The 22522-nt window shown below is 41.1% G+C and overlaps 1 protein-coding gene across 20 annotated transcripts in view; it reads right to left on the bottom strand.

Annotated features, from left to right (window-relative positions):
- ptprk (protein tyrosine phosphatase receptor type K) overlaps positions 1 to 22202 on the bottom strand; it is a 278449-nt gene extending 256247 nt beyond the window's left edge. For 6 of the 20 annotated variants that reach the window (XM_067416688.1, XM_067416697.1, XM_067416699.1 and 3 more), the window contains exons 1-2: positions 21959 to 22201; positions 20534 to 20557 (exon numbers count right to left, since the gene is read on the bottom strand). In XM_067416688.1, the coding sequence (XP_067272789.1) occupies positions 20534 to 20557; positions 21959 to 22031 (97 nt within the window). In that variant the 5' untranslated portion in view covers positions 22032 to 22201. Of the gene's footprint in view, positions 1 to 20533; positions 20558 to 21958 lie in introns of all 20 variants that reach the window. The other 14 variants (XM_067416701.1, XM_067416702.1, XM_067416705.1 and 11 more) reach the window with 7 other exon arrangements.
- Between the last annotated feature and the right edge of the window lie 320 nt (positions 22203 to 22522).

Below are 22522 nucleotides of genomic sequence, written 5' to 3'. Positions count from 1 at the left end.
CTAAACCTACCCATCACTGGAAACATTCTGGGTTTTTTTACATTTTCAAAAAAAAACATCATTCAGTATGTTTATAAAACCGCCGGCTGGTCCCCACAGTGTAATATAAACAAGTACACACACTCACACTAAAAAACTCACACTCACACACACCCCATTTCTTCCACTCTCTCCCGTTGTATTTGGCCACAGGCGAGAGCGTATCACAATAATGAGGGACGGACTGCGTGAATCACATGAACACATGCAAACAAATCACGCAAGCACATCTGAGTGGAACACAAACTTCAGTGGACAAGCACTGACGCGCACACACACACACACACACACACACACACACACACACACACACACACTCTACAGGAGTCAAATAAAGCATGTCAGATCAATTGTGCTCTTCTTTTCAACTGTGACCTGTTTTCTGTTTGAAAAGAAACACACTCATCAGATTTCCTGACATGAGCGCCGTGTGCAACTACACTAACGGGACCTGCGTTCCTAAACACAAAGGGTTCGGAAGAGATTCTCTCTCCCTCAGTGTGTGTCTGTGGGGTTTCTTCAGCAGTAAAGCTCTGCTCAACAACACACACGATCTGAGGGAGCGCTGCAGGATGACACACACACATTTGGTTTTGTGACATATGGGGACATTCCATAGGTGTAATGGTTTTTATACTGTGCAAACAGTATTTTGTATCTCCCTACACTGCCCCTAAACCTACCCATTACACACACACACACACACACTGCCCCTAAACCTACCCATCACACACACACACACACACACACACTGCCCCTAAACCTACCCATCACACACACACACACACACACACACACACTGCCCCTAAACCTACCCATCACACACACACACACACACACACACACACCTACCCATCACAGGAAACATTCTGCATTTTTACTTTCTCATAAAAACTCCTCCTGTGTGATTTATAAGCCTTTTGTAAAGTGGGGCCATGGGTGATGTCCTCATATTACACCCTCTCCTGTAATACCTGTGTCATACCCATGGCATTATACACTACATTTGTGTCCTCATATGTCACAAAAACAGTTTTTGCTTAAAACAGGCAAAATGATCTGCCAATGGGGTGAGAAAAATAATCTTATTTCTGTTTGGGACGGAAACAAGAAACAAGATTTAAATCAGAAATAAGATTATTTTCCTCACCCCATTGGCAGATCATTTTGCCTGTTTTAAGCAAAAACTAATTTAGATTTTATTTTCAACAAAACTAGAACAAATATCTTACTGATCTAGTAAATGCATCTTGATTTAAGAATTGTTAGATATTGGGACTAGAAACAAGACAAAATGACTGAGTAAGAGGAGCATTTCTTGCGGTGTGTGTGCCTGACATCGTGACAGTGAGTGTTCATGTTTTTCTTTTGTGTGCGTCGACCTGGACTAGGGATGTCAATTTTCACAAATTCCCATGATCGATCGTCGTTTAAATTAACGATCAATTAATCGATTAATCGTTAACCATAATACTGAAATATGCGTCTACAGCAGTGGCTTATAGCCGACAGCATGTGCAATTCTGCTCAAAATGCATGTTCCTCACCAAATGAATGAGAAGGATTTTTTTTTATCTAAACAAAGGGATATGGGATTGTAAAATTAGTCGATGTTATTTATAATTTAATTAAATTACTTATTTGATAACCAAATATAACCCGTAGGCCTAATACAACACGAATGCCGCCTCAGATCTGTTATTCAGAATTTGTGGACGCACTTCCAAGAACAACATGCTGAAACGTCACCTAAACCCAATTAATTCAAAACGATTTATTAAAATATTGTTTTCATTAATGTTATGTAATGTGACAGTCCCAATCATAGTTATTATTAGTCGCGCGTTGCTGTTTGAACTGCGCGAGCTGAAGCAGATGCGCTGGATCAACACTGGTAGGCTAAGTTACACTGAGCTTGCTAGCACGTTATTTAACTCAACAAAAAGCTTCCTATATGAGATTAATCAGATTTATATAAAGTTAACAAAATATTACAAATGATATATCTACACCAAATGATGCGAATGCACAAGTGAACTTGAATTGAGTTGCTGATATTCATATTCAGAATGGGAGACGCGCTCTTCCTGGAACAGCTCTGAACACGGCACCTAAACCCAATGACTTTACAACCATTTATTAAAACAGTGTTCTCATTTCTGTTATATAATATGACTGTCCCAATCATAGTTATTATGCATTGCTCTGTATGCGCTAAAGCCGAAGCACTGAATGAAAACCGGTAGCCATCCCTGACTGAAGACATTTGCTAGTGCGTTTTACTAAAAGAAACGCATCCTATATGATTGATCACATATATAACGTTACAACATACATTTAATATTAAAAATTACTTCAGCACAATCTGATGCGAATGCACAAGTGCACTTGAACAAGTTATATGCGCGAGTCAGAGTGCTGACTCATGTTGTGCATGCGCTCTTCCTGGATCAACGCAATGAAACACACGGCAAATAAACCCAAATACTTAACAATCACACTGTTTTATTACAATAGTGTTCTCATTAATGTTGTGTAATATGACAGTCCCAATCATAGTCATTATTGTTGGAGCTGAAGCTGATCAGCGCCACGCTTTGACTACCGCGCTCGCCTCTAACGTTAATTATTAAACAAATGCATCCTTATGAGATAAATCAGCTATAGGCCTGCACAAAATAAACACAATATTACAACTTACATTTGCCCAAAACAAAAGGCTGCGAATGCACATGCAAACTTGCAGTCATGATGAAGGTGTAACTCCAGCAGTAAAATGGTCCTAAACAGAACTCGGGCACGCTCGCATCATTTTTCCTCCTGTTTCGCGGTTGAGCCGCACGCACGCGCATGACCCTGCTTAATCGATGATCGATAAGCCTTATCGATCAAATGTCTTATCGACAATTAATCGATCATCGATTAATCGTTGACATCCCTAACCTGGACTGTAATTCAGTCAGTAGTTAAAGCAGGCTGAGTGTCCCGTCTGAGGCCAGCGGGGGGGCAGAAGAAAGACTTGTGCCTTTTGTTCAAACATGGCTGTAAATTCCAGCATGAAGGTGTGAGGGTTCAGCAGACACGCCGTCTCCAGAGTCCCGGGACAGTGACGGGATTAACAGCAGGAAAGACAAACACCAGGAGAGGAAGGGCTCTTATTAGCATCAATTAACACCAAATGAGAAAAGCTCTGCACACACTGAAAAAATGCTCCTCTTACTCAGTCATTTTGTCTTGTTTCCAGTCTCAATATCTAACAATTCTTAAATCAAGATGCATTTACTAGATCAGTAAAACGACATAAGATATTTGTTCTTGTTTTGTTTAAATAAAATCTAAATGAAGTGAGTTTTTGCTTAAAACAGGCAAAATGATCTGCCAATGGGGTGAGAAAAATAATCTTATTTCTGATTGAAATCTTGTTTCTTGTTTCCGTCCCAAACAGAAATAAGATTATTTTTCTCACCCCATTGGCAGAACATTTGGCCTGTTTTAAGCAAAAACTCACTTCATTTAGATATTTTTACCCAGAAAACAAGCAAATATATCTTATGTTGTTTTACTGATCTAGTGAATGCATCTTGATTTAAGAGTATTTAGATATTTTCACTGGAAACAAGAAAAAAATACTAAATAAGAAGACCATTTTTTGCAGTGAACATGGTCTCAGCAATGCTTAGGTAGGTGGAGCGTGTCAAAGTAACATCCACATGGATGGAGGACCCAAGGTTTCCCAGCAGAACATTGGCCAAAGCATCACACTGCCTCCGCCGGCTCGCCTTCTTCCCATAGTGCATCCTGGGGCCATGTGTTCCTCAGGTAAGCCACACACACAACAAACTGAGCTGCTCTGTGTATTCTGACAGCTTTCTATCAGAAGCAGCATTAACTTCTGGAGCAGTTTGAGCTCCAGTAGCTCGTCTGTTTGATCGGACCCCACGGGCCAGCCTTCGCTCCCCACGGTCATCAATGAGCCTTGGCCGCCCATGACCCTGTGGCCGGTTCTCCACTGGTCCTTCCTTGGAGCACTTTTGATAGATACTGACCACTGCAGACCGGGAACAGCCCACAAGAGCTGCAGTTTTGGAGATGCTCTGACCCAGTCGTCTAGCCGTCACAATCTGGCCAAACTCGCTCAAATCCTTACGCTTGCCCATTTCTCCTGCTTCACACACATCAACTCTGAGGACAAAATGTTCACTTGTTGCCGAATATATCCCACCCACTAACAGGAGCCGAGATGAAGAGATCATCAGTGCTATGCACCGGTCGTAATGTTATGCCCGGTCATATATATAGTATATTCCACTCTCCTGCAGAGGCAGAGATGATTGACAGCGCCGAGTCCCGCCCCCTGAGGTGCCACCTGTGCCGACACTTCCTGCGGTCTCTCCCTCAGGCTAGCACAGCTGTTCCCCAAAACATTTGACCTTATGCAGTGAAGTCGGCTGAAGGAGGAACAGATGCACCGCTTCTCTGTTCGTTTGCCTGAAGGGAAGCGCTGGGCTCTTCAGTTTACAGCAATTAAACCAGCCGAAAATCCTCACTCATACCTTACAAAGAGGGCTTCGTGGCCTCAAACAGGTCAGCGGAACATGATTACATTTATAATAACTATATGACTACAGCCATAATGCTCAAGGACAGACATAATGGATTCTTACACTGATGTAAGATGAGAGCATGTTGTTCAGTAAAATCCAACGAACACTTCTGAGTTAACGTTAATGGACACAGGTGGGACGCTTGGAACTCTTTGTTTTGATGGCCTTTTTTTCGTATCCCATATTTTAGTAATCATCATAAATGAGGGATCATTCAAAAGCTTACAAACTTAAAAATTCATCCTGAGAAAACCGTTTTGAAATCGGACGTTGCGTTACCATGGAAACAGTACTCAAATTTCTTCCGGCAGGCTCCTCCCCCTAGTGGGCGTTGTCATGTTTCATATTACAACATTTATAATCTAAATCTTTTCTAATCTTGACATATCGTCGGAAACGTCAGAGTCTCAAGGTTCCATATTTGGTGACTGTTTTGTCATGGAAATGATATTTGGAGAGAAACGTACAGGAAAATAAAGCAAAAAAACAATCAATGGAATGTGGATTACACCCGGTGGCTATTTTTGGTACTGCGCTTAAAAAAGAAATCTCATGGGAACTTCAATTTTTGTGATATCAACTTCAAATTTGGAACACATCTTGGTTAGACGAATGGCTTTTATTTTATAGTAATTTTAGAGTAAAACCTTTTTTTGTAAAATATATATTCTAAATAAAAAAAATGTAGTATAGTATTTTTCATTTACAGTTAATTAAAACTTCTATAACTTTTTATACTTTCATATTTTCACTTCAACAATAATCTGCTGAGTTTTTTCTTTAAAACGAGACCAAACTGAGGTTTATAGTCCAATGCATTCTTGAATTACAGCCATTTAAGTTTGGATAGTGCATTTTCAAGTCTATTTTCAAAAAGCGGAGTAACTTCACTTAATTGAACAAATCTAGTAATCTGCAGTATTCACATACTATACCTTATTTACTCAGAAAACCCCAGTTCAGATTAATGGATTGGTTTGAGTGCCATTTTGTCAAGAAAGAAAAAAAAACTCACCATTATGGTGATCAGTGTTTCCTTCGGTTCATATTATCGTCATTCTCTTCCTACCGAAGCAGCGACACGATAGAAATCAGTTTCAAAGGAAGAGAAGTAATACATATGTTGCTTTTAAAAGTTGATCTATAGCTTCTGACTGAATAATGTACATAAATCAGATCACCTTTTAAAAGCAACCTATGTAATTCATCCCTTCCTATCGTATAATGACCGTTTACAGTTTTTTTTTACTAATACTTACGTCATAAACACCTGTGAAACTTGATTGGGCTGATGTAATCCTTCTATATTTGTGACAATATCTTGCAGTGGATCAGCTCGAGTCACACACACTTCAACATTCAGCATCAAAACACAGCAATGGTAGATATAGTAAGACGAGAGTAAATGTAGAGTAAATGATCAAGTACTCTCAGTTCTCTTCAGTCGCTCGAGCTCTTGTGTAAGTGAACTAAACTAACTGAGCATTTATCGGCACAACACACCATTACTATTTCACTTTAACTTTGCATGCTTTTTTAAGTAAATCTATAACTAATTTGATTTTACAGTGTTTTTGAGCTGTTTTAAAGTCTAACTGAACAGAATGTAATTCTTTAAAAGTATTTAGTCATAATCTAAAATTAATATTTTGACAATCTGCTTCATTGCTAATTAATATTTTAATATAATGCCCAGTACATCATTATTTTAATCATTCGTTTTCAATAACACACAGAAAACAACAGCAATTCACAACGGTCAACAACATTAATAAGATACACACACACACACTGGCCAAAAACTCTAGATAAATGACTAAAATGCTTGTTCCCCTAATGGGTTTTTGTTAATGATTAATAACATTATTATTCCAGCTAGGTTACAGTGATGAAAGAGTGCTGCAATAGTTGAAAAGAAACCTGCTCCTGTCGTTTTTCAATATAGTGTTATTACAGATGTTATATTAGCTTTTACAAGTGAAAGTCAGACATCAGAAGTAGGCCGGTTTGATGCGCAGACACGCTGAAGTCTGATAGGATGCTAGAGAGGATTTCACACGCGAGTCTCAAAGGAGCGAAGAATGAAAGACAGGTAAATCACCGCGAGTCACACACACACACACACGCGCGCGCGCGCGGACGTGTTCAAACTTGATATCTCCAAAACGTCATGGTGTTGACACAGATATAAGACAGGCTGACTCCAGACAGATGAATCACGGCGAGACATACGGCCTCTCTCTCCTCCTCGCTCTCATCTGAGATCTGTCAGCCGCTCTCCTGTCTCAGCATGAGCTCTCACACACACACACACACACACACACACACACACACACACACACACACACACACACACACACACACACACACACACCATGTGAGCTGCCCATCACAATTAACACACCTATCCGCCGTCCTGAAGCCGCGGAGTCACAGGACACAACAAGCGTTTTGTGCAAAATTAGGGCTGCGGGGCGATTTTAACACTGGCATTAAACACAGCTGAAGGTTGAGAGCACTCACTAGAGGAAACGCCGGGAGATTCGCCCGAAGCTGAGACAAAACGCAAATGAGATCCAGTACTTCTCCTCAAACGCTCTCACCTCATGCTTCAAATCTCAACAACGTCTCAATGTGCTCAAAAAGAGAAAATCCCAAATGAGATCCAATACTTCTCCTCAAACGCTCTCACATCTCCTTTAAAGCTTCACATCTTAATAACGTCTCAATGTGATCTCAAACAAATCTCAAACGCTCTCACCTCATGCTTCAAATCTCAACAATGTCTCAAAATGTGCTCAAAAAGTGAAAATCCCAAAGAGATCCAATAGTTCTCAAACGCTCTCACGTCTCCTTTAAAGCTTCAAACCTCAACAACGTCTCAATGTGCTAAAAAAGAGAAAATCCCAAAGAGATCCAATAGTTCTCAAACGCTCTCACGTCTTCAAATATCAATAACGTCTCATTGTGATCTCAATATCTCAAATGCTCTCACGTCTCCTTTAAAGCTTCAAATCTCAATAACGTCGCATAATGTGCTCAAAAAGAGATCATTTCCACAAAGCGATGAGATTAAATGGAAATGTTTCCTGGAGTCTCCTCCCACTTCTCAAAGTCATTCTCCTGAACGACACACCCGTCAGTCTCGCGTGTTTCCTTTAGTAAATCTCCTCCGTCTCGAGTGTGAGATCTCAATCTCTTCATATCAAAGTCTGCGATTGAAAGTCCCAGATCTCCAACATCTGTAGGGTTGGGAATCGAATACCTAAATTCGGCATTAGGGCTGTGCGATATGGACAAAAAACCCTCTCACGAGTTCTTGATTTTTTGTCAGATTCACGATTTTGACACAAACAAACAGTTAGTTATAAATGCATTCTGTGTGAAAGTAAAACATATTTCCAAAGGAAACCAATTAGAGCTTTATCGAAAAGTTAACGACAACTGGCCTAAATAAATAAATAATATATATAAATATATTTATTAATGAGAGTAAATGATCTCACCTGTGCTTTGGTCGCTCTCTCATTTTGCGGTCTTTGAATTTGAAATGAGCAGCTGAATAACATTCTCAAACTTTCTGAAACATCATGAAACTTTTGCTTTCGTTGATGTGAACTCCGTTAAATGAGCATATACCGCGGTAATTAGGGGTGTCCATGGTTAACCGATTGACCGATTAACCGTTAAAAATTGCGTAACCGAGTGAAACATTTTGCTCGGTTAAGTGGCGTCAATGACGTGCCTTGAATTTAGTTGTAATATATGTTTGCACCCCTAGAGACCGCCAGAGCACTCCCAGACATTTGTAGTATCCATAGGGTTAGGGTAGTATCCACAAGAAGAAGTCATGACCAGCTTTCTAAAGCCGGGTGCACACTGTGCGATTTTGGCCAGCCGATTAATGAGCGCTGCGATCAAATTGTGTAATGCAGCTCACTGTCACTGAACGCGTCATTCATTGATGATATAAAACTCCAGGTGAGTTTTCTTGCGCACGTCCGTTTTTTGCGCGAACTATCGTGCAGTCTGACATTAATGTCAACTGAGATCTTACAGTGTGGCATGGCGATCATGTTCGTACAGTCTGACAAGGGACATTCGCAAAGGATTTTGAAAAATCGCACAGTGTGCAGGACCCATAAGCGGGCAAAGAAAGCGTGGGAGCACTTTAAAAATGAGAGTGACGGGGCGAAATGCAAGTATTGCAATGCAGTGCTTACCGCATTTTTCAGGTTATAAGTTGCTCCGGAGTATGAGTCGCATCAGTCAAAATATGCGTCATGAAGAGGAAAATAACATACGTCGCACTGGACTATAAGTCGCATTAGGGCAGAAGCAGAGCGCGAGCCGCGCGCGCTGTGCATAACGGAGCAGAAGAAAGAAAGTTTGAAGTGAGAAACTTGTGAATGACTGGAGAAAAGCAGACGTTACTTTAACTGTAATGAAGAAAACAAAGAAGCTGACCGCGGACTGAAAGCAAGATGGCCAGAGCTGAAGGGACGAGTCCACAGATGCTTGAACTCTCTGCCGGGAGAGGCTCATCAGCCGCGCGAGTCAAACGCTGTGTCTGTGTGAATCATTCTCGGCTGCATATTTTACTAACGTTACATGCTCTAATCGTGCAGGCGGCCACTCGCATTGCTCGTGAACTGGAGCGCATCTCATCCTAATTTAACGAAACTCAGCGTACGCCTCACAGACATGAAATAGATCTTAAGAAACTTGAAATGTCTCTTAACAATTTAAAACGAAAAGAAATAGGCTACTCTCTGATTGTGTAATCCATGATGTGCATTTCTCTCTATAGGCGCGTTCACTACGGAGATGGTGGTCGTCAAATTAATAAGCTAAAAATAATAACCCTGACGCACACTATGGTTAACCGAGTATTAACCGCTAAGGGCCTCGGTTAACGGTTAATGAAAAACTTGAAAACGTGCAGCCCTAGCGGGAATTGAAGATCGGATTTATATGATGTTTCTTAAAAAACTAAGTTCGGGAGAAGCACGTTCAAATGATCTACCTAATAATGATGTCATTCCAACCAGCTGTCAACAATCAGTAATCAACATGTCTACCAATCAGCTCAAGTGGAGGATCACATAAATACCCAGTCAACTCACCAATGTTCCTTGACAAAGTTTGCAGCTTCCCTCCACCACCCCTTCTACCTCACACGCGCCTGGTTACTTTCCTAACCAGAAATACGGGGGGAGTACTCTGGGTTCGGGCCAAATACCGAGCTCGGAGCCCTCTCCTCGGACAGCACGCCAAATACACATACCATTTATTCTATCTGAATTATTTGTAAGTGTGAACTCGTGAAATTCATTTTGCGGAGGTGTAAGGTTTAAGACAACCTGCATGTTTTGTTTAGCTCGTTTCGTTTGCGAGCACCGATCCGCCTGCCTCAGCTCGTCAAAAATGCCGTTTGCTGTGGTGGTAATAGTAGCCTAGGCTAAATTAACCAACATCGTGATGCTTGAAGTGTTTTATATAGGCAAGACAAGTCAAAAGTTGATTTGAGAGGCTAAATTGATTAAACATGCGGTTAACTCACTGTCGGTCGCTGGCCGTCACTTAAAAAAATTAAAACTTTAATTTAACAAGCAAAAAATTCCTCTAAACATTTTTCTAAATTAACTTCCTCTTTCCCTAAAATCGTCTTATTATTGACGGAATAATAAGTCCCCCTTTTGACGGAAATGAGAGAGAGAGAGAGATTTGAGGGAGGATTTTTCAGCCGGGACTTTTTACTGCGCCGAGTCGAAGTACTGTCAGGAGTAGGGATGTTAAGCGATGACTGGTTGACCGATGGTTGACCGTATCAACGTTAACCGATCAAAGTTGTCGGTTAAAAAATAAAAGTGATCTCTAAATTATGCTATTATAGACAGTGGGCTAAACGCTACTACAGTTAGCGTCTCATTACGAAATCTTTTTGTGTGAAGTGAACAAATCCCTCACACTCCATTTTTCATACCTCGCCTGTTTGTGCTTAATAAACCAATAAAAACATTTGGTGCGAGGTCACAGCGTTTGGGTTTGCGCGCTCACAAGGTTTGCAAAAAGTAAACACTCGAGGTTAGAGCCAGGGCGGACGACCGTATGAAGTGTGTAAAGAAAACTAGTGTGTGGGCCATTTCACCAAACAGAACGACACAGATGTAAGTTGCACCTTGTGTGATACGGTGCTTACATACAGTAGCACATCAAATTTCTTTATTATTGTTAGCACTACCTCGAACTAAAGCGGCGTCTCTTCGGAGCCGCGGCAATGTTTCAAATGAGCTTCTAACACTAGACAAACGCCTTTATTTTCAGCGCGATCACCTTGTACACAAACCATTTCGAAACTAAGAAACCAATCGTCCTCCGATTACAAACAAGCTCCTCGGCGGCGCGTTTGCGGGACTCGTGTTTCGCGCTGTGGGGGATTTTAAAAAAAGTGACGTGAGTGGAAGGGAGGCGGCGGTGCCGGGACAGTGTGTGTGTGTGTGTTCGTGTGTGCGTGTGTGAGAGCGGGCGGCAGAGCAGCAGACAGATCATAGAGAGATGCGACAGAGTTGCGAAATTGCAGGCGCGGCTCGCAGCTTTTATTTCAAATAGCGCAGCATATTTTAAACTAATCCGTTAACCGGTTTCAACCGGCTAATGAGGCTCGGTGGTCAGTCAAGAAAATGTTTAGTTTTCGCCATCCCTTGTCAGAAGTGCTATTCCGCCACACATTATAGTTCTCCTTTTAATCTGCTTAGAAAAGCACCACGTTTTATTTTGTGTCAGCATACCTGATCGTTCAGCTGTTGGTGTAACTGTATTTAAATAGGGAACACGTGGAGGAGTTTGGTGGCTTCTAACTTGATCTCTGTTTGGTACCATAGTGAATGAACTGGGCTTAGTGGGCTAAGCTAAATGCTATCAGATCCTCACCGCGCGTCAGAGATTAAGAGCACACACTCAGACGAGAGAGGTGTGTGTCAACTCGTCTTAGTTAAGGGAATAACATAGGTTAATATGAATAAGTGGTGACGTATCCCTTTAATGATTTGTATTTTTCAGATTTGTATTTTTCAGAGATACTTCAGATACCACACCTGGGACAAAACGTATAATCCGAGGAGTCTCCAGATCTCCGAAAGAGCCGCACGATCCCCCTGAAAGCGGTGCGAGAGGATGTTTTCCTTTAGAGACCGCTTATGATCGGCGCTGTGGGCTTAATTTGATAATCACCACCACCATCATCATAATCTTTATGGATATCAGGACAGTCACAAATCACAACACGCCGCTCTCTGAAGCCGGGAGACAAAATAAAACAAAAACAATCTAATGACCAAATCCTCAATCCGACTTTCCCTTCTTTGGCTGTGATTCGAGTGTTCAGATGGGGCTCTCAGGCTCTCTAAAGGAGCTTACAGCCCCTGCTGCCCATTACTGCCATAATCCACCAAAAGCACAGCCTCCTCTCTGAGGCTTCTCTGAGGGCCGCGTCAGCAGATGTTCACTGACCTCCAGCCTCACCAAATCACACCACAAATATCCCTTCAACACCGCCGCACTCGTCCTCCTCTGTCACATGGTTTGAGCTTCAACCTCTCTACACACACAGCCTGGTCTCACTGGAAAAACAGACCTGTGGCAACGTTTTTGCAAACCACAAAATACCAATATGTACATATCGCGATAGTTTCAAAGTGAAACGTCCTCTGGGTGGCGCTAAAAGCTTTTTCCGGAACAGATGTGCGTGAATCTGAAGTTTTGTTACGCTGTTTTTTTAACGTACACACACACTAAACCCTAAACCGAGCCGATAGTGTTAACAAAAGCAAATGTGACAAAAATAAGATTGTGTCGATGTCATTTTATCTTGTGTTTTAAACTCGTCTTTGAGCTCTTTTATCATCACTCGTTTTTCAGCATCGCAAGGTCAAATCTGTAGCAGCTGAGCTATCGAGCAAACTTAGTACGTCAGAAAAGAGGAACATATGGAGCTGGTTAAGTCACGCAAACTCCACAATGTGTTCGCTTACAAATCACGGACTATGGTAAAGAAAAGAAAAGAAAACGATAAAAATGACGCTGTTTTACTGCCTCTAGTGTTCATTTCTGTTGGAAATGCAAGATATGTTCGTATTGGTACGTATTTTGTGGTTTAACGTTGCCACCGGTATGTTTTGCCACTTAGTTTGGTTTCAAGCATCATGTGGCGCTTTGACCTCCACACAAAACTTTTACAGAGGTACAACAAATGATTTTGATTATGATAACTAGAGGATATTTTGCTGAGTGTTTATTGTGTTGGTTTTGGACGTCAGACTCCTAAAACTGACTCCTGTGTGTGTGTGTGTGTGTGTGTGTGTGTGTGTGTGTGTGTGTGTGTGTGTGTGTGTGTGTGTGTGTGTGTGTGTGTGTGTGTGTGTGTGTGTGTGTGTGTGTGTGTGTGTGTGTGTGTGTGTGAGACCTGGTAATCCCTGCGTTATGGGGACAAAATGTCCCCACAAAGATGGCAATATCCGAAATCCTTGTCCTTGTGGGGACATTTTTAGGTCCCCATGAGGAAAACATCTTATAAATCACACAGGAGGAGTTTTTTTGAGAAAGTAAAAATGCAGAATGTTTCCTGTGATGGGTAGGTTTAGGGGCAGTGTGTGTGTGTGTGTGTGTGTGTGTGTGTGTGTGTGTGTGTGTGTGTGTGTGTGTGTGTGTGTGTGTGTGTGTGATGGGTAGGTTTAGGGGCAGGGGCAGTGTAGGGGGATAGGATGTCCAGTTTGTACAGTATGAAATCCATTACGCCTATGGAAAGTCCCCATAAAACATGGAAACACGACGTGTGTGTGTGTGTGTGTGTGTGTGTGTGTGTGTGTGTGTGTGTGTGTGTGTGTGTGTGTGTGTAAAGTGATGGATAGACTCAATGTAAGATCGCATCTTTAAAACAACAAATCACAACATTATCAAAGACGAGATATATATATACAGCCTAAATCACACAAATGTAGATAATTCATATTGCTAGTAGCTAAATGTATGATTACACTGTGACAAGGACACCTTAAACTGTGTACCCGAAAATGTCACAGAATGGAAATGCGACCGTTTATGAGTTTGCTGTAATATCTGATCTGTATAATATGATGATACTCTATGAGTACTTCTGATGTTGTCATATCAAGATACAAACGAGACCCATCTGTTTGATTTTCAAGCAATGATAAATCATTCAAATCATCGAAAGAAAAAGTCTCACACACACAACAGTCCCGTGAAATGACCTTAAGGTGACACAACTGACAGGTCAGGCCTGTTTCTAATGAGAATAACTCCACACTCTAAAAATCTTAAAAACAACCCAAGTTGGGTTGAAAATGGACAAACCCAGAAATTGGGTTATTTGAATGGGTCCATTCCCTGTGTTTGTCCATTTTTTAAACTAGGGCTGACCGATATTCTGTTTTAACATCGTCATCGCGATGTGCGTGTGAGCGATAGTCCCATCGCCGGCACATGCGGTGTGAAGGGTAACGTTAGTAGCCCATGGTGTATGAAGAGAACGGTAGCACACAGTAAACACCAGTTTGTTGCTGGAGTGACACATGCCGATCAGTGATTGGCTCGCTGTGCCGCTGCTCACCGCTCACGGACAAACATTCACTGCTAAAACGCGCAACGAAGAGGATCCGCCGCAAAAAAATAAATAGATAAAAGTTTTCATACCAGAAATCATCTTTTTAGGACTACTAAAAGGAGGATGCTGACCAAAAAGAGGTACTTCGCAATGGAGTGTCAGAAAGTTGTGGCCACAAAACAAGAAAACACCACCAATTTGTCTGATCACTTAAAACGGCACCAGCTCTTTACGACGAATACAAAGCAGGCAAGTGAAGCGACAAGTGAAAGAGAATTATACTTGACTGACGGACAAGAGCCGGATTAAAACTAAAAATAACTAGCGAATCAAAAAAAATGCAAGAATGTTTGTGCATTAGTTTAGTGTAAGTGGCGATCGATTGTGGATAATATATAATGAACTGACAGTAATAATAATAATGTGCTCGATTTATATAGCGCTTTTCAAGGCACTCAAAGCGCTTCACATAGAAGGGGGGAATCTCCTCAACCACCACCAATGTGCAGCACCACCTGATGAAGCGACGGCAGCCATATTGCGCCAGAACGCTCACCACACACCAGCTGATTGGTGGAGAGGAGACAGAGTGATAAACCTGGTAATAAGGTTGACGCTCGTGCAGCCTCTCGAGGAGAAATTACAACACTAGATCACGACTGAAAATGACACTGATTTCATATGACAGCTCCATAAACAACTAATTAACATTCACTTAAAGTCACTTACATTTTAGATGCAATATTTAGTGTTTTTGTTCTATTTCAGCAGTTAAAATCATTCACGGCAGAAACGTAACGCGTCTCTCACAGCAACAACACAAGCGTGTTACTGAACGATTCAGTGTGTGAATGAATCGTTTGAATGAACGACTCAGTGACTCGGTCACCTGCTGCCACCTACTGGAGGTTTAGTTTCATGTTTACACATACATTCCAACATTTCTTTTTGTCTCTTGTAATGAAGCTTGCTTATAACTGAAATTATTAATATCATGGAATGGTAATTATTGACTTTAGCCTGGATTGATGGCTCTCAATATCGCAATATATATCGTTGGGGGGAAAAATAACGCAATGTCATTTTTTTCCAATATCGTGCAGGCCTATTTTCAACCCAACTTGGGTTGTTTTTAACCCAGCATTTTTTAGAGTGCATTCATTCAGATTCACTGAGCATCAACTCCACACGCCAGCTGACAAAACCTGAGCCTCAGTCGAGAGGACATACACAGGACTGGATTAAAAATCCATACGGCGGCATCAGATGAAACCCTAAAGCGCTCCACGCACTTGTCAGGTATTGATTTTCTGCGCATAATCTGAGAAACTTCAGCGAGGAGAAAAAAAAAGCGCTGTCCGAAGACAATAACCGTTCTGCTGTAAATAGATTTTGTAGCGAGTCTGCAAAATAAGCCCGTCTCTCTCTCTCTCTCTCTCTCTCTCTCTCTCTCTCTCTCAGCTGCTGTGATAAGCAACTTGCGTCCGCGGCCGGCGCTGTGATTTAACACAGACGTGAGGCCCTCTGTGACCCGTCAGCAGCACCGGCCCATCAGATACGGCTCTGCAGGCGCGAATCATGAGGCCATGTTTTCTGCTTTCATGAGTCCGGGCTTGTGCAGGAATCATCACTGCAAAAACACTCATCTTTCATCAACATGTGTGACTTTCTCTTCTGCACATTATACATATAGGTGTGAAAATTAATTAGGGATACACAATATATCGGTCGATATGTTATCTTTAGGGCTGTCCGATATATCGAAATTATTAAAATATCGCAAATATTAATATCGCAATATGAATATCGCATGACAATGATTTTAATAGGCTACTTCTACATTGTGAAAAGTGTGCATTTTAGGTCAACGCATAGCAGAGAATCAGCGCTGACACACACACACACACACACACACACACACACACACACACACACACACACACACACACACACACACACACACGTGAATGATTTGTGACATAAATGACATAAATTAGAAGTTGTAGCGATTTCTTTTCCCAGAAAGAATGTAAAACACAAATTGTTTCATTCTCAGTTTTTAAAGCTACACTGTGTAACTTTTTAAGTTTATTCTTAGCTAAAAACACTATGTTCTTTCAAAAATATATGTGCTCATTAATGTATATTTACTTCTTTTAAGTAATAAAGTATTCTCGTAAGTTTATAATATGCCATTGAAAACATATACGGGTGAGGGGTTCGAATGCCGGTCGCCATGTTGCCCCTCCATCTTGAAAGTACAGTAGCCAAAGAGGGACATACCCGTAAATTCAAGCTTCGCCTTTCGCGTTTCGATGGCACCGTGTCGAATGTGAAGAAGGGGATTGCCGTGTTAATCTTGGACTAAATCGGCCACCGTAGGAGTTCAAACGAAATCAGAATTGAGAGGAACAGAAACTATTATTCACTGGATGGTCATATACCTTTACACCGCTAGATGGGGGAAAATATCACAGTGGAGCTTTAAAGATTTATTTTAATATAATTTAAATAGATTTTTCACACTAATTGCAATTTCGTTTCACATATCGAATGTCGCATTATTTAACAAGATATTGCATATCGCATTTTTCTTCAATATCGCACAGCCCTAGTTATCGTTATCGACCAGGAAACGATGGCTGATATATTAGCGCCGATAAATAATGTATTTTTCCTTCAGATGCGCACTGTTCACCACGATGGGTTCAATTTGAATTGCTTGAAATATGACTGGAATCAATTCTAAAAAGGAAAATATAGTCATATAGGCTACATAACATTATAATGAGAATATTATAATTGTGTGCTTGGGAGACGGATTCAATGGTGAGACTTTTGATTTTGTGCACTGTAAAAAATTATTTCGAAAAAAAGTGACCTGGTTGCCTTAACATTTTGAGTTCATTGAAATAAAAAATTTGAGTTAATACAATGAAATTTTTTTGAGATTCGACAACCTTAATTAAAATATTATTAAAAGATTTTGTAAGCATGTTGGGTAATTGAAAGTGTTATTTGTGATGACGCAGCCAAATTGTGCTATTTTCATGATTTATCGCATTTTTTATGTGGTTCAGATACAATAATATTTTGAGTTTCTATTTATTAAACAAATTTCCTTCATTGTATCAACTCAAATTTTTTATTTCAATAAACTTAACATTTTAAGGCAACCAGGTTACTTACTTTTTTAAGTTAAACCAACAAAAAAATGTTACGGTGTAGTTAGGCAAAATTCAATGTTGGATTTATCGGCCAATATATCGGTTATCGGTTTTCAAATATAAAGAATTATCGGTATAGGCCAAAATTGGTGCATCCCTAAAAATAATATTAACCAGTGATATTATTGCCTGATTTTCTTGCCTTTAAAGTCAATGAGATGGGGCACTATTCTGACACAATATTGCTCTGGCTGGGAATATGATTCATTGGTGCGCATCCCAATTGTTCCACACATTTTAAAGCATGAAATGTAAGTTGCGCTGGTCTTTTCTTCTCTATTGTGCCGTATATCCGAGAGAAACGCTTCTCAAACAAGAACAAATGTAGGGGGCGGGGCTTGATCGTGTCTGTGGGGAATTGATTGGATGGTTGTGGTTTGCTATTGGTCGATCTCATGTGAGTGACAGGTGGCCCCGCCCTCGTCATCAGAGAAATCTTTTCATGATTTATCACAATTTTTTCCTTTCGTCAAATTAACTTCGATAATTAAAGTGATTTAGATAATGTAATATTTTAAGTTTCTATTTATTAAACTAATCTCATTCATTATTATTTTTTTATTTCAATCAACTCAATTTTAAGGCAACCAGGTAACTTATATAAAAAGGTTACAGTTACCTGTAAACAGTTATCGTATGATCAATAAGTTATGACGACATTGCTTTAACTTTAATCAAAATAAGCAATTTTCACCTTTTTTATAAGTTATTCAAGATTCAACTCATTGTTAAAGTAAGTTAACAAGACTTAAACATCTGAGTTGAGTTGAACTTTTAGGCAGCAACTTTCAGTTTAAGTGTTTGTGCTGCCTTAAAATAATTTAGTCAACTTGAAAAATGAAGTGGTGATAACTTGGATATTTGAGTTGACAGAATTAAATTTAAGGCAGCACAAAGACTTACTTTAATAAGTTCAAACAACCGCTGGGATGATTATTATGGCATTCCAACGCTAACAAAATAATAAATACATAAACATACAAAAAGTAAATGAGTATTTATCAATTTCTTTGTGTATAATTGTATTTTTCCACATGTATTTTTTTTTTAGATTTCCAAATTTATTGATGTATATTTGTTTTTATTTTTACACTTATTATTTTAACATTTCGTGGTCCATATGGTAATGAGGGGGCGTGTTTTACCTCAGACATAGCAATCGAGCTCATATCTGGAAACAAAGACATAAATATAAATATACATAAATAAATGTGGGGGGAAAATGTAGACAACTAAATTAAAAAATAAATAAATTTGGAAAAAATACAAATACTCATTGTTGTTGTTTTTTACATTTTTGTATATTTGTGTATTTATATACTTTTTCATATTTTTATTTATGAATTTATAAATGTATTATGATGCCAGCGGAACGACGCACCAAATCTCAGTTCTCCGGGGACAAAACCTTCGGTCTGGAAGACAAAACACACGCTCGTATTCCTCCTCAGACTCACTCAACATCACTTTACATCCCATCTCCATCAGCACACACACCGATGCGGACACACAGGCCATAATAACGACCCCAAGAGCAAAGCATTATATTCAAATCAGGGGCTCGCCGTTCACGAGTCCACGCACAAATGCCTTGTTAAAGTCACATTGAAGACCTTGTTTTCTCTCGGCTGTAAGAGCGTAAACCCACACACACACACACACACACACACACACACTTGTAATCGGAGTCTGCAGTAGACGGGTAAGAAATGTGCAGAATTTGCCATTGTGTCTGAGTGCCGTTCGCAAGGCTTTCCTTTAAAACCATTTCAAAGTCAGCAGCATGCCAGCGTCTCCGAGTATTGGAAAGAAATGCAAAAGAAAGCTTTGTGTGTGTGTGTGTGTGTGTGTGTGTGTGTGTGTGTGTGTGTGTGTGTGTGTGTGTGTGTGTGTGTGTGTGTGTGTGTGTGTGTGTGTGTGTGTGTCCTTCTCTGTAATCATGTTTCTATGACAGCCCAGAATCAAGAATCAAGACCTGGCTTATTACAAACACAAGTCCTGGACTTTTACTTTTTGACAAAGGGGATGACTGAAATATACCTCACTGTGTGTGTGTGTTTGTTTTTGTGACATATGAGGACTCAAATGTGTATAATGCCATGGGTATGACACAGGTATTACAGGAGAGGGTGAAATATGAGGACATTACCCATGGCCCCACTTTACAAAAGGCTTATAAATCACACAGGAGGAGTTTTTATGAGAAAGTTAAAATGCAGAATGTTTCCTGTGATGGGTAGGTTTAGGGGCTGTGTGTGTGTGTGTGTGTGTGTGTGTGTGTGTGTGTGTGTGTGTGTGTGTGTGTGTGTGTGTGTGTGTGTGTGTGTGTGTGTGTGTGTGTGTGTGTGTGTGTGTGTGTGTGTGTGTGTGTGTGTGTGTGTGTGATGGGTAGGTTTAGGGGCAATGTGTGTGTGTGTGTGTGTGTGTGTGTGTGATGGGTAGGTTTAGGGGCAGGGGGAGTGGGTGTGTGTGTGTGTGTGTGATGGGTAGGTTTAGGGGCAGGGGCAGTGTGTGTGTGTGTGTGTGTGTGTGTGTTGGGTAGGTTTAGGGGCAGGGGCAGTGTGTGTGTGTGTGTGTGTGTGTGTGTGTTGGGTAGGTTTAGGGGCAGGGGCAGTGTGTGTGTGTGTGTGTGTGTGTGTGTGTGTGTGTGTGTGTGTGTGTGTGTGTGTGTGTTGGGTAGGTTTAGGAGCAGGGGCAGTGTGTGTGTGTAGGTTTAGGGGCAGGGGCAGTGTGTGTGTGTGTGTGTGTGTGTGTGTGTGTGTGTGTGTGTGTGTGTGTGTGTGTGTGTGTGTGTGTGTGTGTGTGTGTGTGTGTGTGTGTGTGTGTGTGTGTGTGTGTGATGGGTAGGTTTAGGGGCAGTGTAAGGGGGTAGAAAAAACATTACGCCTATGGAATGTCCCCAAAATTCACAAAAACAAACGTGTGTGTGTTTCTCATCAGGACGAGGTCATTGGGTCAATTACTCAGACACAGATGCCCGGGACAGATGCTCATGATGAGGATGATGAGGATGATAGTAGCACGGATTTGCGACTCACCTTTCTCCGCATGTCCCATTTGAGCTGCGTCCAGGAAACAGAAAGAGAGCCACACATCAGGCATTATCAGTCCGACGAGCTCATCCCTTCTTCATTTCCATAACACGCCGGCATAATTACACCAGTCACTAATCAATCTCAGCCTCCCGTAATGTGCCATTTGTCATCCGTTGTTTTTGATTATTCTAATAGAATTAATCCGAGGGTTAGACTCGCTGATGAATTAATCAGCAATTACAGAGACAGCTGTGTCCCGCTGCAGAAGGGTTACAGATGTGAGCCCTCGCAGGATTAGGACGCCATAGATCGGCGCAAATCAGCAGGAACTACTCTTACCCCGTCCATTTTAAACAGAAATATAGCTCACAGTGAACTGACCGCATTTACAAAGACACCAAAGTATAACAGCAATAATAGCGCAGCAAGAGTGACAAAGAGATAATGTAATATTTGTGGTTTATAAAAGTGCTTTTTCCTCCTTTTAAATTTGTAAAAAACTACAAATAAAAGCATTTAAAATGTGTACTTCGAGGTCACGATTAAAACTAAAACTCCCATAATTACAATTTAAACATACGTAACCGGGTAACACTTTTACTTAAAGCCCTTTTTATGCTTTATAGGAGTATTCATAATGAACACACGTCATAAATAATTATAACCAGAGTTACATACACGATAATATTTGCAGATTAATCGGTTGTTCGCCGTGTGTTTTAATGCTTTATACTTTCTAAAGGTGTGTTTAGATGAGTGTTTTAATGCATTATAACTGCTGTTGCAATAATGCAAGATTTATAATGAACATGTATCATACATAATTATAACCAGAGTTAATATTTTAGTTGTTCGTCGTGTGTTTTATTGCATTATACTTTCTAAAGGTGTGTTAAGATGAGTGTTATGATGCATTATATACAGTGCATAACAAGGCATAATTAATGCATTATGCAAAACCCAGTTAATAAACATCTTTAAGATTTGAACACGCAAGTTTTTCCCTGGATCTCGAGTGGGAATATCTGAAGGAAGCTCGTTCTCAGATGCTCTCGAGCGTCCTGTTGCACATCGTGCACTTTTAACCGGACTCGAGATCGCGCTTTCCTGAGAGTTTAGGAGCTTTTCTTCTTTTCTGGAGAGATTTGTTCTCGGTTGTGTCGGAGCGAAAGGACATTCATTCTCAATAGGAACGACTTCCGACATTCCGAGCGGAGGTTAGTCGGGCTCGGGGAACACTTTCAATGATATACCTGTGTGTGTGTTCTCACAAATCATCACCACACACACAAACACACAAACGCGTCCTGACCCATCCGGACACCCCTAGCCACGCATAAAGAAGCGCACGCATTCAAAGCAACACCCGCATAAACTTTTGTCTCTGCGCTCCGGGCTCGTTAAAGGTGTGTATCCGCGGGCACTTACCGGGTGTGTGTTGGGCTCCCGCGCCCCTGAACGCGGCGAGCACGAGCAGCATGCTGAGGACGATGGTATCCATATCCGTCAGCCGAGTTGAGAAAGTTTTTAAAAGTGTTGAGAAATGTTTCTTATTCCAGCCGATCCGCGCGCCCCATGCTCGCGCGCTCTCTCTCTCTCTCTCTCCGTGTCTCGCGCTCGCTCCCGTGCTCTGCTGCGCTGCGAGTGGCGAGAGAGAGTGCGTGACGTCACCGACGCCGTGGCGCTTTACGAGTGGAGAAGCGCCCCCTACTGACGGATACACACACATACACAGACTCTCTCTCTCTCTCTCTCTCTCTCTCTCTCTCTCTCTCTCTCTCTCTCTCTCTCTCTCTCTCTCTCTCTCTCTCTCTCTCTCACACACACACAGGGCCGGCGCGTGCCTATAGGCGAACTAGGCAGCCGCCTAGGGCGGCAGCTCAGCCAGGGCGGCAAGAGAGAGAGAAGGCGAGAGAGCGAAAGCGAGAGAGAGAATTTTTTTTATAAATTTATTTGTTAGTTTTACATTAGGTAGGTTACAATTATCGCACT

Source organism: Pseudorasbora parva, chromosome 15, assembly GCF_024679245.1.
Source record: "Pseudorasbora parva isolate DD20220531a chromosome 15, ASM2467924v1, whole genome shotgun sequence".
NCBI lineage: Eukaryota > Metazoa > Chordata > Actinopteri > Cypriniformes > Gobionidae > Pseudorasbora > Pseudorasbora parva.
Note: the sequence above shows the minus strand (reverse complement) of the source record. Positions and strands in the feature narration are given on the sequence as shown.